Source organism: Leuresthes tenuis, unplaced genomic scaffold (genome assembly GCF_036924035.1).
Source record: "Leuresthes tenuis unplaced genomic scaffold, fLeuTen1.0.hap1 SCAF_8, whole genome shotgun sequence".
NCBI classification, from domain to species: Eukaryota; Metazoa; Chordata; class Actinopteri; order Atheriniformes; family Atherinopsidae; genus Leuresthes; species Leuresthes tenuis.
The window spans coordinates 8,271,925-8,284,487 of record NW_027325362.1 but is presented as its reverse complement, the minus strand read 5'-3'; the positions used below and the strand labels follow the sequence as shown (position 1 = coordinate 8,284,487).

General features: G+C 38.0%; 1 protein-coding gene across 14 annotated transcripts in view; it reads right to left on the bottom strand.

Annotated features, from left to right (window-relative positions):
* camk2g2 (calcium/calmodulin-dependent protein kinase (CaM kinase) II gamma 2) overlaps positions 1-12,563 on the bottom strand; it is a 64,114-nt gene that overhangs the window by 32,925 nt on the left and 18,626 nt on the right. For all 14 annotated transcript variants that reach the window (XM_072390678.1, XM_072390679.1, XM_072390672.1 and 11 more), the window contains exons 3-5: positions 7,041-7,100; positions 2,345-2,399; positions 1,803-1,868 (exon numbers count right to left, since the gene is read on the bottom strand). In XM_072390678.1, coding sequence (XP_072246779.1) covers positions 1,803-1,868; positions 2,345-2,399; positions 7,041-7,100 — 181 coding nt within the window. The remainder of the gene's footprint in view (positions 1-1,802; positions 1,869-2,344; positions 2,400-7,040; positions 7,101-12,563) is intronic.

Sequence of the window (12,563 nt, the reverse complement as noted above, 5' to 3'; positions counted from 1 at the left end):
TTTGTATTTTTATGTATGAAACTCCTTACGAGTCATAGTTTAGTGGCTAAAACAACCTGGTTATAAAGATTGGATCTAACATTAACATAAATAAAAACATAAAAAAATATTTTAAAAGTCCAGTTTTGGTTGGAAACACAATATTGCATTTTTAATGCCATGTAAACCTACTTATTAACAAAGGTGCCAGAAACATGGTAGACCAATAAAATAATTCTGCCATAGCTCTGATATCTGGATTTTTTTTTTTTCCATTCTTGAAAAACTGAAAAATAGATCAAATACAAGTAAAGTTCTTCTTTCCTTCATTTTATGGCTTTAAATCGAGTCACTGTTGTAGAATCACGAGCACAGCTCAACAATGGGAGACAACTTATATCCAGTCTCTGCTCATTCACTGTATAAATAAAAGTTAAAGCTTTAGCATCTCTAACTAGTTTTGTCATACACTGTGACCAATGCAGTCACATAGATTGTTGAGTAAACTAGATGAAGTCTAGTCACGCTGAACACTGAATTATTTGATTTAATTAAATGTTGTTATACTGATGTCATTAATATAAAGTAAATAACTAGATAAATCTGCTACAACTGGGATCAAACTTCAGCCAGGCAGGTAATGCACTGCAGGGCAAAAAACAACTGCAACATTAACTCGAAATAAAGTTTCTACACAAGAACAGCTTTGTCATCCTTTATTCATGAATTTAGATTTAAAAGGCCTGAGTCACTTGGTCGGAAATAAGGCGAATACCGGTATTGCCAGAAACCACAAGCACTGTTTCTGCTACTGAGGCACAAAATAGATCAAAACACATTCAGATGCCAGAACATTTCATGCTTTCAAAACTAAAACTTTTCTGCTTTACAGTCGCTGAAACCAAAAACTTTGGTTCTCTCTGAAACTCCAAACTATCCACAACATACTCAATACTTGTATTGTATACAATACTTGATGGTGCCTATCACCACATCACCTCCTGAAAGTAACCCAACAACAGCACATTAACACATTATGTTAAATATTATACTTACACTTTACTTAAAAGTTATTTACATTGAAGTAGTCCCTCTGCAGCTGGTTCAGAATTCACCAGCCAGACTCCAAAATAGTACCAGAACAAGACAAAGAACCACCCCTGTTCTTGCCTCGCTTCACTGGCTCCAGATTAAATACAGAACAGATTCTGGAATTCTTTTGTATGTTTCGAGTACATTTCTGAACTCTTCTGCCCTTTCTCTAACTCCAGACCTCGTAGATCCTCTGAGGATCAGCTTTTATTGCAGATTACTGCTTTTAGCAGTTCCCTGGTCGAGGTTAGCTCCAAAACTGTGGAACAGCCTTCCACTGTCCATTAAATGTGCCCTCTCCATCTTCACCTTTAAGCTGAAGACATATTTGTTCTCAATGGCTTTTAACTGCTTTTAACTCTTAGAGTTCTTTAACACTTTTTATCGTTTTTTATTTCTTTCTTTTTAAGGAAGTCACTTTTATTAGGTTTTACTTAGTGTTTTTACATTCTTTTGACTTGTCTCTGCTAATATCTTTTAGCTTTCTATTGTTATCTGTATCATGTTCTGTTCAGCACTTTGGTCGACTGTGGTTGTCTTTAAATTTGATTTGATTTGATAAAAGTCGTGCTTGCAGAGCGGATTTTTCACCTGAAATAGAAAAGTGCAACACACTTAAGGTTTCAGACATACAGAAAACAATCTCATAAAATATCTTCGGACACTAAATGAACTGTTAGTGATGAATTTTTGGATGCAAACTTAAAATGCTGGAAAGGTCTGCATGTTACCTGGCATCTGCCTCACTGTAGTACTCTCTGGCAACAATGTCCTCAAACAGCTCTCCACCAGTGACACTGCAGAGATGGATAAAAAAAAGAAAGTTATTTGTTTTGTCTTCCCTTCTGAAAATACTATCTAGTGAAAATTCCTATCACTGAAGAGATGTGACAGATAATCATTATCATCAAAATACCGTCTGATGTCTTATCAAAGAGATTCACTTTTTTCATGATTTATGTTCATAATGACAAATATGTTTAACAAGCTCTGACTGGTGCTCTAAGAAGCCACTTGACTGATAAGACAAGCCTCTACAAGCCTTTATCTCACCTGCATCTCTGAACTAAGTGCCAACAAACTGGAGTGAAACCTAAAATGTCTGCAACACCTTCCTTGAAACCTTGTTTAAGACCTGAACATTACGTGCCTATGACAAAATATGACATAAACTCTCAATATAAAACATGTTCCAACCATAATTACTTAATGAGGTTTAATGAAAGAGTAGACCAACTGCGTGTGTGTGTCTGTGTTAATATGAGTTACTTACAGGTCAAAGACGAGATAGTGGAAGCCTTCCTCTGAGATGCTCTCATGGAGTCGTACTAAGAAACACAGAGAGAGTCTTCCATTAACAACCAGGCCAGTAGGTCAGATAGCACTGCTCGTGTAAACTAACTTTTATATGGAATCATGCATTTCCACCAACTCTCCAAATACTTAACAATCAAAAACTTTTTTGATGACTGTGGCTGGATGACTGAGTATCCACATAAAGATTAAGACAATCTACACATAAAGCCATGAACGATCAGCCTCTATGAAAGACTCGTACTATTTTATAGCCCCGACCCCCTCAGAGACCTTTGGTTAAATTTACAAAGCATGTAATGGACCTTTAAGACATCATGTTCCTCAGAAACTAAATGTGGCTGGAAGCATCTTGCGCCTGGCCAAAAGGAAAATGTAATTCTTAAAATATATTCTCCATTTGGAACAATAGCACTTATATAAGCCCAAGATATCAAATCAATCTGCTTCGTGTCTACAACATGTGTACAAGGAGCAGCTAAAATCATTAGAAAAAGGAGATGTAGTTTACCTTGATAACGTGTGGGAGCATCTGTAATCTCTAACTCTGTCTTACCACTTCACTACTGCCGTTTTCTCTCATAAACCCTCATCGTCATCATCATCACCAAATTGTTCACTTCATTCTTGAAGAGCTTGAAAGACATGCTCCTATTCTAAAATAATGCACAGAATGAGACTAACGACACGTCTGACAGAGCATAACACCACAACTGTCCTTTTAAAAAGGTCTGCAAGGAATAATATCTGCAAACTGAGCAAAGTTATCTTTCATATTCTAAAATTAAACATTTCTCTATAATCAAATTCTATCCTCATGAGAATCTCAATAAGATTTATTTCACTTTTATTGTTTTCTGATAACTGCTCAGTCTGCCTTGGTCTATTACAGAGCTGAGAGATATCTCAGTATTCTTACAGAATGGCAATGCACCACATATATCTAAATGCTTTTTACAAAGATTTTTAATCTCACCACTTCTTCTTGGCTTTTGATTCAAGTGGCGTATGACGCCTGAATTGATCATTAGCATTTTATTGTGCTTTCGTCTCCTTTATCATTTCTATTTATGATGCTTTTATTGTTTTTATATTTTCATATCTCTTTTTATCTTGTTATTTGCTTTACTTTTTGTTGACTGTTAAGCACTTTAGTCAACTTTTGTTGTTTTTAAATGTGCTATATCAAATAACTTGACAACAAATATTCACTATTATCAACCATAATATTGTAGAATATGAAGTCTCTGTATTCTACTTTCAGCTTGTGTCAGTGGTTCTCTCCTGTTCTTCTTGTATTTTAACACAACTGAACTCCCATTAAAGGCAATTTCAAATCTGAAATAAAGACTAAAATGCAGACTGCTGAGACTACACATTAACCATACACTGGGTCATCTGATAAACCCATCAAGGACGAGCCTTGCGCTGTCATATCGGCTGTATTTACCAGTGAAATGATCACTGAGGACAGTTCACAGCCGTGCAGTCAGCTGAATATGTTGCTGCAACTCATCCTGGTAGACAAAGGTTTTTTTGTTTTCGTGTACAGAAAGCATCAAATGTTTGTTCACTACTATGGGAAGAAGACACTTTTAGATGAAATACACAACCTAAGTGAGGAACAATGAGGAGAAGTTGTGAACAGCTCATTTAGTTTGCCCCTGGGCTCAGAGGAATGTGGGGGAAGTTAATCAACAATGAGTAAATAGGCATGGGAAAAAAAAACTCTCCTGAAACTGATGGGTGCCAACCTGGAAAAAAAACAAAAAACACAATATAATAACTGAAAACGCCAGTACTCAAGATTAAATTTCTTATAACTTTACTTTGCACAGTAACAAGGACGGACGCGTTTCACCCTGTGGCTTTCCTCAGCATGTGAGGGCAGGGAAAAATATGGGGGCTGAGAGGAGAGACACCAACGGTGGCACAGTTTTAATGAGGTTCCGCAGCATCAGTCTTTAACAATATAAACTTATTTAACATCTTGTGTGAAAATACATCCATGTGAATCAAAGGTCCCCAGGTTGCCTAACCCTAGTCTGATGCTGTCATGGTGTCATAGCTGGTCAAGTTGTCTCTTCCTGTAAAGGTTCACTTACATCAGATCCTCTCTATTCACCTGCACATCTATGGGCTATTCAACTGTGTGAATACTTCACAAACATTTCATAGTGAGTGCCACTGCCAAGGTGCATGTCTGCAACGTACTACATCGGAGAGAGACAACACATCTTAAGTAAGCTGGCTGATTACTTCCTTCATGAAATGATCCAACTGTATGATTAAATCCACCTCCCACCTCCAGACCTGATGGACATCAATCATAATCTCTTAGGCCAATTCTAACTTCAGCTAAAAATATTCATGTAAATCTGTCAATTTGGGTAAGGCTGTTAACAACACACCAGATAATCTCCATGGAAGAAACAACAAGAAGGAAAACAAATTAAAATGTTATACTGGGTAAATTCCAACACAAACAAGGTAATTAATCCAAGGTTTCCAGAGTGTTTCCCATGTGAAACAAACAGACAGAGGGTTTCTAAAGCCAAAGCGCCACCTTGTCAGCTGGCAACGACGTTCAAGCTTTAGGACACAAAGCTGACAAAACTGTTAACATATTCAATGACTTTTAAACTGGTCGATTCCTCTTTGGCTCCTTTGAAAAAGCTCAAAGCTGTACAGGATACGTAATAATATGCAGGGATGGGAGTGGTTTTTGATTCTTCATACAGGAGGACTTTGCCAAAACCACAACTTTAACCATGTCAAAGAATACATGATTTAAAGAACTTGACCTTGAGATTGGCATAAGGAAAGTACAGCAGAGTATGATGAAGAAGCAAAAAAATCATGTGGGATGCAGAGAGCCCATTGAAAGCCAACCTATTACTGTATGTTGTCTCATACTCTGCATGTCTGTGTGTGTGGGTTGCATGCCATAATAACACTTGGCAGTTCTGCCTCAAAGATATTTTGTCATTTCCTTCCTTTTCAAGGGGCCACTGCCTTTTCACTGGATCTCACAAAAACACACGCAGTCAAAGAAGTGCAATGAATCCCAAGATGTATGAGACTTAACACAAACAGTCTTAAAAGACATTTACTGGCTGAACAATAGTTGAGTCTACCGGACAGTTTACTGCTATGACTCAACAAAGCAGTTTGGCTCTTTAGGGCAGGAGCTTCCTGCACTGTGTGTTTTATCTGGTGAGAACTAAAATGAGGACATAAAACTACATACTAGTAATACTGAGGACTATATCCATGCCCCATTACACTTTGCACACAAACATAGAGACTCAAAGTAAACAATGTAAACACAGTATAGAACCACCATCTGACGGTATGTGCTGGAGATCAGACTCACTTCCCCTGTCTGGCTGACCAGCTGCTTATAAATGTACAATACAGTAACAGATCAGGTAACTGGCTGCTTTGACGATCATGTGAGGTCATTAGGCTGCCGAGTTATTATTAAACTGGACAATGTTGAAATGAAACTAAGAAAAAAAGCAACAGCGGCCCTCTTGGCACTGTTCTCCAGCATAGTTGTGAAATGAAACGACACCCAAATAGTTTCAGGTTTAAGGGGAAACTGAGGGTTCTCACACCCTTATTTAAAAGACCTCTAGATCTCTTGTGCAGTTCAATGACTGAATGTAACAGAGCAATCAAATAGTTTTTACAGCCAACTCAACTGTCTCATCTGAAAGCAAGTGAGCATGTTTTACTAAAAGAAGGGCAGATGGAAAGCAAACAGTCAATCTGGCTGCCGCACAGGACTCAGCCAAAGTCTGTTCAAAGACTTTAATTGTGTCTGTCTTTATTTCATTGTTCTCATTTGACCTACATTTAACGAGGGACATTGAACTCTTCAGATTCTCTGTTGCGAGTGTGTCGGCCATGATAGGCCGCAGCTCTATCAGCACTCCTCAGCAGAATAAAACAATTCAGTGTCTCCAAAATGATTGTAAAATTTAATCAAAACCTCTTTTACACCTCTTCTAAAACCCTATAAATTTCAGTCTGAATTCACTGCAGAGCGGTTGTATTAAAAGCTGCATCCATTTTGCATAGTTATGCTCATGAAAACTGGAGTGTTGATGTGTTTAGTTTGGCAGTTCGCCAACATCTATCTAAAAAAGCTTGTTTTATATAGTTATAAATCCATAAAGCTCTAAAAAACATTATTTTTAGCATCCCTGAGACTTTAAGCATACTTCAGATTGTTTTTTTTATTGGCTTAATATTTCATGACTTATCCTAACTATATGTGAAAAGTTTCTAAGCATGATTTGAAGTGACATGTTTGAGAGGCCTGCAGCAAAATGAGGTGTTACATCCGTTAAATATCTCTCAGCTGTAAAACATAATATGAGTAGTGATACAAAAGAGTGGCTGATGTCAAGGTAGTTGACAAAACACAGTAGTAGTAGTAGTTTCATGTCATTTGACTTTTCTAACAGCTTACATAGAATAGAAAAAATACTTTATTCAATTCCTATCAAAACATCTGTCAGCTCTAGTGAATTTAATGGATTTATTCATCTATTTATCACTTCTGCTCTTTCCTACATATGTAAGAGTTAGAAGAAAAGCAAAAAAACTCCACCAGCCTATTATTTTTAGGCTCTAAGGTGACTGACCTATGTTTGGATGCTTAAGCAGACGACAAATCCTTGCCTCCCGCTCAAGTTTCTGGTGATCTGTGGACAGAAAAGAGAAAAACAGTGAGGACACAATTTCAGAGGCAGGAAGAGAGGCAATTGAGATGCTCTTTTTTTATCCAGCATGTGAGATGTAGTGACCAGAGTGCCACGTTCTAGGAAAACCGCTAAATGAGCACAACACCATCAGATCAAGTAAACAACCACATCAGCATCCGACTGGTAAATGTGGCTGCAGCCCACATTGAGAACAGCTTTTCCCTGCAACAGACGTTACAGATTTTGCAAATAAGCAATAAATAATTAGAAAAGTTGATTTATTGTTTGGGATGATTTGAAAAAAAATCGTCAACTGTGAAAGTGGAGCATAAAAACACAGATGAATTTAAAGTGCATGCAATTATCTCAAAACAGGAATTTCTTCAAAACCTGCTGTTTTATCACCACGATCAAAATTACTCACGAGTGGGACGGCAAAATACTACAGAAGCAAAATCAGACAATGTAAACTGAGATGGCCAAGCAATTTGGGTTTGTACGAGCAGACAGCCACATTTAATGTACCCACACACCAACGTAGACTATATAAAACAAGCTTTTTGCACTTTGTGAAATCAGTCTTGCTCATTCTATTTTAATCTAATCAGTGACCAGTTAATGAATCATATAGCATGAAGAGAATGTCCATGCATGAGACACACTCTCTTCATGTCTAACCATGCAATTCCATGCATCTGACAGATATAGTGGATGACGCCTTATGTTGCAGAATGTCAGAAGTCATATTTGTAATGGCTGTAAACAGCTGCTGTTCTCTGGGACAGATGGGCTTCTTACATGGGTGCACATGCTTGTGTGCATTTGTATTTTGGTCTGTTCATGCATGACAAAGAGGGAGACACACTGGACATCCCTAATCCCCTGTCCTATCTGAGGCTTTTGGATTTGTCATGGGGTCCAGATAAATGAAAATATTAGTGCTGCGATCATTTTTAAAATGTATTCTTGCTATCATTTCCAATATGTTTTCATTCAAACTGATTATTTCCATTTAGAATCAAAGGCTAGGAACAGCAGTCAAGTTTTACCATTACTGGTAGAAAAATAATGAGACTAGTAGTTCAGATACATGTTTGCATAGCTTGCCCCTGGAGCTCGCCGGGTTGAGAGTGCTCACCACAGCGACCCGGTCATAGCTCGTCCATACCCATTTCCACACCTACCTACTGTCACTGCTGAAGAAATAGTCAAATAAAAAACTAAATATTTGAAAAGAACAAAAAGATGCTAAATCAATAAAGTTTTACTTGATAGCTGTGATTTATGTAAAATAATCACTCAGATGTTAGAAGAGACATAAATGATCATAAATTACCCAGACAGTACACAGCCTCTATTCTCTACACTGAACGCACACACATAAACCTTTCATTTATGGATACTGCTGCTCACTCTTCTCTGTCACCGACTGAAAAAGATTAGAAGCACAGAGATGTTCCCTGCGATACTGCTTTTTCCAACAAAAGAAAAGAAAAGCATGGGAGACAAAGAGGGGTGAAGAAGAAGGTATTTGACTTACAGTTTGTCATAAAAAAGAAATGAAAGATGAGATCCTGTTGAGTCAGAAAACTAAACAGAAACCTCAACTTCAGGCACTAGTAGTTTACTTCTGGTACATCACCAATTGATTGTAGGAGAAGAAAACTGTTGCACCTATTATCAAAACCACAAATCCCCAACTATTTTGTGAGAGAAACCTACGTTATCAATGGACTCAGCCACCGTTGGAGGTAACAGAGAGATTAGACTTTAGGGTTCAGTTCACTCAAAGCCTCCAACTAGCTCAACTCAGGCAGGAAAAGAGAATAGGAAACACTTCCTTCCTCCATAGCAAACACTGAGGGGCCGGTGGAGGCAGTGGAAAATCAATTCCATCACTACCGTGTTAATATGTAATCTGTGGTCTTGTATGCATACATATACTTGGATGACTGCAAAAAGTAATATAACTGCAGGAAAATATCTCATAAGAAGGAAAACTGGAATTATTATACAGTTATGTTGAAAAAAAAAAAAAAAAAAAAAATCAACAAAGCAATCAAATATTTTCAACATGAAACTGTATATCACCTGTATATAAACTGTATATCACCTGTATATAAACTGTATATCACCTGTATATAAACTGTATATCACCTGTATATAAACTGTATATCACCTGTATATAAACTGTACATCACCTGGTGACTGCCTGTGAATGAGTGAAATGAATAAAACAACAAGCAAAGAAAAGAACAATGCAAGCATGGCCAGCTAAATGTGAATCTGTCAGGATAAAACAAATGAAAGATAAATTAGTTGTTCCATGTTCACCACACACCGCTGCTAATTTAAAGGTTTGCCCTGTGCAAGTTCTTGCTTGGCAGCATAAAGGCTGGAGCATTGATTTCCCGTGAAATCGACTGCCGAAGCAATGACAAGTTCCAGCAGGAAATTAGAAGGAGAAATTCAACAGTACCCCAAAAATGTCCCTGATCCTCTGATCCTGACCTTTTAAGCCAATCAGCTGACAACAGCTTCCAGAGACGTGTGTACAAGTAAACCTGCCCCGTGAGACCATTTTTGTTTCTCAGACACACACAATTTTTGATGAGATCAATGTCCCAGAGGAAGGAGGATTCAAAGCACTCTGCTGACATTCCGCAAACTTCTTCTCAGAGCCATAATGGTTTATTTTGGCTGCTCGTTTTCTTCGAAGTCAGATCTGTCGACAAAAATAGGACTATTTTTTGATGTTGGCCTGAGACGACAGCTTTATTATGCATGTGATGGCAGACAGTCTTGGCAGCTGGGTGCTTAAAGACAGAAGAAGCTGAGGAGTTTCAGTAAACAGTTGAGAACAGCCTTCAAAAGGGCAAATTGTATGTAAAGGAGAGAAAAAAAGAGAAACAGTTCACAGCCAAACATAAATCGGTGTCAAATACTAAAGGTAAATGTAGGCTCCCTCTAGATCAAAATAACCCACAGAAAGTAAATTTAGTTAAAACGGAAATGGCAAATCAGAGACTCATCTCCAAATGCTCAACACTGGCAGTTCTACAGTAACCTTACCACAGAGTGTGGTAAGGTTACTTTTTCAAGTCAGACCGAAAGTGGAACAACTGAGTTCTGTTTAAAAAGTAAGAAAAAACTCACTCAATATCCAGTTGACATCTGTAACTTTCATAATGACTAAAACTCTTTGAAAAGAGACTCTTTTGACCATATGTTGTGTGTTTGAAAGTGGTACTTAACACCAGTTTGAATAATTCGACTGTAACGGTGAAACGAAGAGATGTTATTCCGACTATATCTACAACAGCAGAACAGAGATGGCAGACAGCACAGATTATGATTAAGAATCGGAAAAAAATGATTTCACAAGTGTTAGTTGGCGAGTTTTATTGACATGGAGGGTTCATGCCCTTTCTGATGAATCACTGATTTTATAACCATTGGTCAATAACTTTATTTCACTCCCGTGCTTGTACTCTGGATCAAGGACAGTGGTCCAAATAAATGGCCAGGTGGAGCTGGAACTGTAGCTCAACTCAACTGAGCGTGTAACCGTACAGTTACATCACATACAGATGAAATACAGGGGCCAGGTGCACAAAGCACCTTAAAGCAGAAGTTTTTTTTTTTTCTTAAACTGGACCTTATTTCTGGCATAAAATACGTTCATCTACTCACCGATAACAGTTTAATGAAAGTGGTGAAAGTTTATTTATAGATCTGACTGGCACATCATTTATGAGAAGCCTGGCCACATACAGTTCGTACTTTCCACAGCTGTGCTCTTTCAGTCACTTTAACGTTAATGATGGCTCTATGATTTTATGTAACAAGATCTTTCCACTTAGTTACTGGCAAGATAGTTTGTGTCCATAGGTAAACTGTAGGGGTGTGACGATACACTCAGCTCACAAGATGGGACGAGACACGATATTGGGTTCACGAGAACGAGACGAGATTTTAAGACAACTACAATGACAAAATGTATGACTGGACCAACAGACTTTATTTAACCAAGTTGCACATGCATTTTGAAATGTTTTATTATAACTCTTCTTCTTCCACAAATTAAACTAAAACTAAAATTTGTAAAAGTTAAAATAAAATATTTCTTGAAAAAATCAAGTGAAAACAATATTATGTGCAAAATCAAATCAAAGTTGTACTCTGTCAATACAGAGTGCAAATAGTAGAAAATGCTATTGTACAATAGACAACTTTCTGCAACCATACAGCCATGCCTCATCAGTCACTCTACTGCCATTTATCATTTCCGCCGGGTACCCAAAATGCTGCCAAACAGGCTATTTGAAAGTGGCGGGGGCATCTTCGATGGTAATAGCCTACCGGTATTTTCCAACGTCATTCTGGCTGCTTGCCGCTTCCCCTCCTCTTCTTCTTTTCCTTCTCCTTCTTTAGGTTCTGGCAGGCTAGACGTAACAAAGGCGCATTATTGCCCCCACAGGTCACAAATAGAAGTTTGGATAGCTCACAAATCTCGCGAGATCTCGAGTCACAAGATGTCATCACACCCCTAGTAAACTGTATGCTGCATTATTCACAGAGGGATCAAACGCTCATACAACATGAAGTCCAAGTTATTGACATGAAGGATCAACATCAGTTATTGTCGACAGAGTGTAAATAATATAGCCAATTTTATCTTTTATCATTTTATCTTCCTTTGCCATCTCTTTAAAATGAACTGTGCACTGCCTCTGTGAGATCATTACAATTAAAGCAATACCGGTTATTCCAAGCATGAGTGCCAGAGAAAAAAAGTGAGTGAGTGAGTCCCTCGGCGTCACTCCTAACGAGAACCTTAAGGTGCTTTGTGTAAATGGCCCATGAGTGAAATGTATTCTGTGCTGGATCTTTTAGGCCAACTGCAAACAGAACCCTTTGTCAGCTTTCATGTTAACTGCTGTGAAATCACAATGTGTGCTCGAAACAGAAGAGCACACAGCACTTATCCCAATTGGAGTGAGTGATGATCGAAGGAGTGGTACATCATCATATTCATTTATCTATCCAGCTCACCGCTTATCTCATCTAGAAGCTCTAAACAGAATAGTGCACTTATTGAATGGTCAGGTTCTTTTAGTGACCACACACACACACACACACACACACACACACACACACACACACACACACACACACACACACACACACACACACACACACACACCTTTATGTACATAAGTTAAGGGCTGGAGACAGACAATACTTAAAATATATAATTAGTAGAGTAAACACCAAGCCCAGCAGCTAAAACACAGACATTTTTATCTACGCTGTCAGCAGAATATAATAAATTAATCATCAATATGTCATTCCAACATCTATTTCCAGTATGCATGGCAAAGTCTTGACTTATTACCGTGATTATGTCTGTCACTATCCATCTTTAAATACTCTGCCTGTCACTTTGCAGCTCTGTCAAGG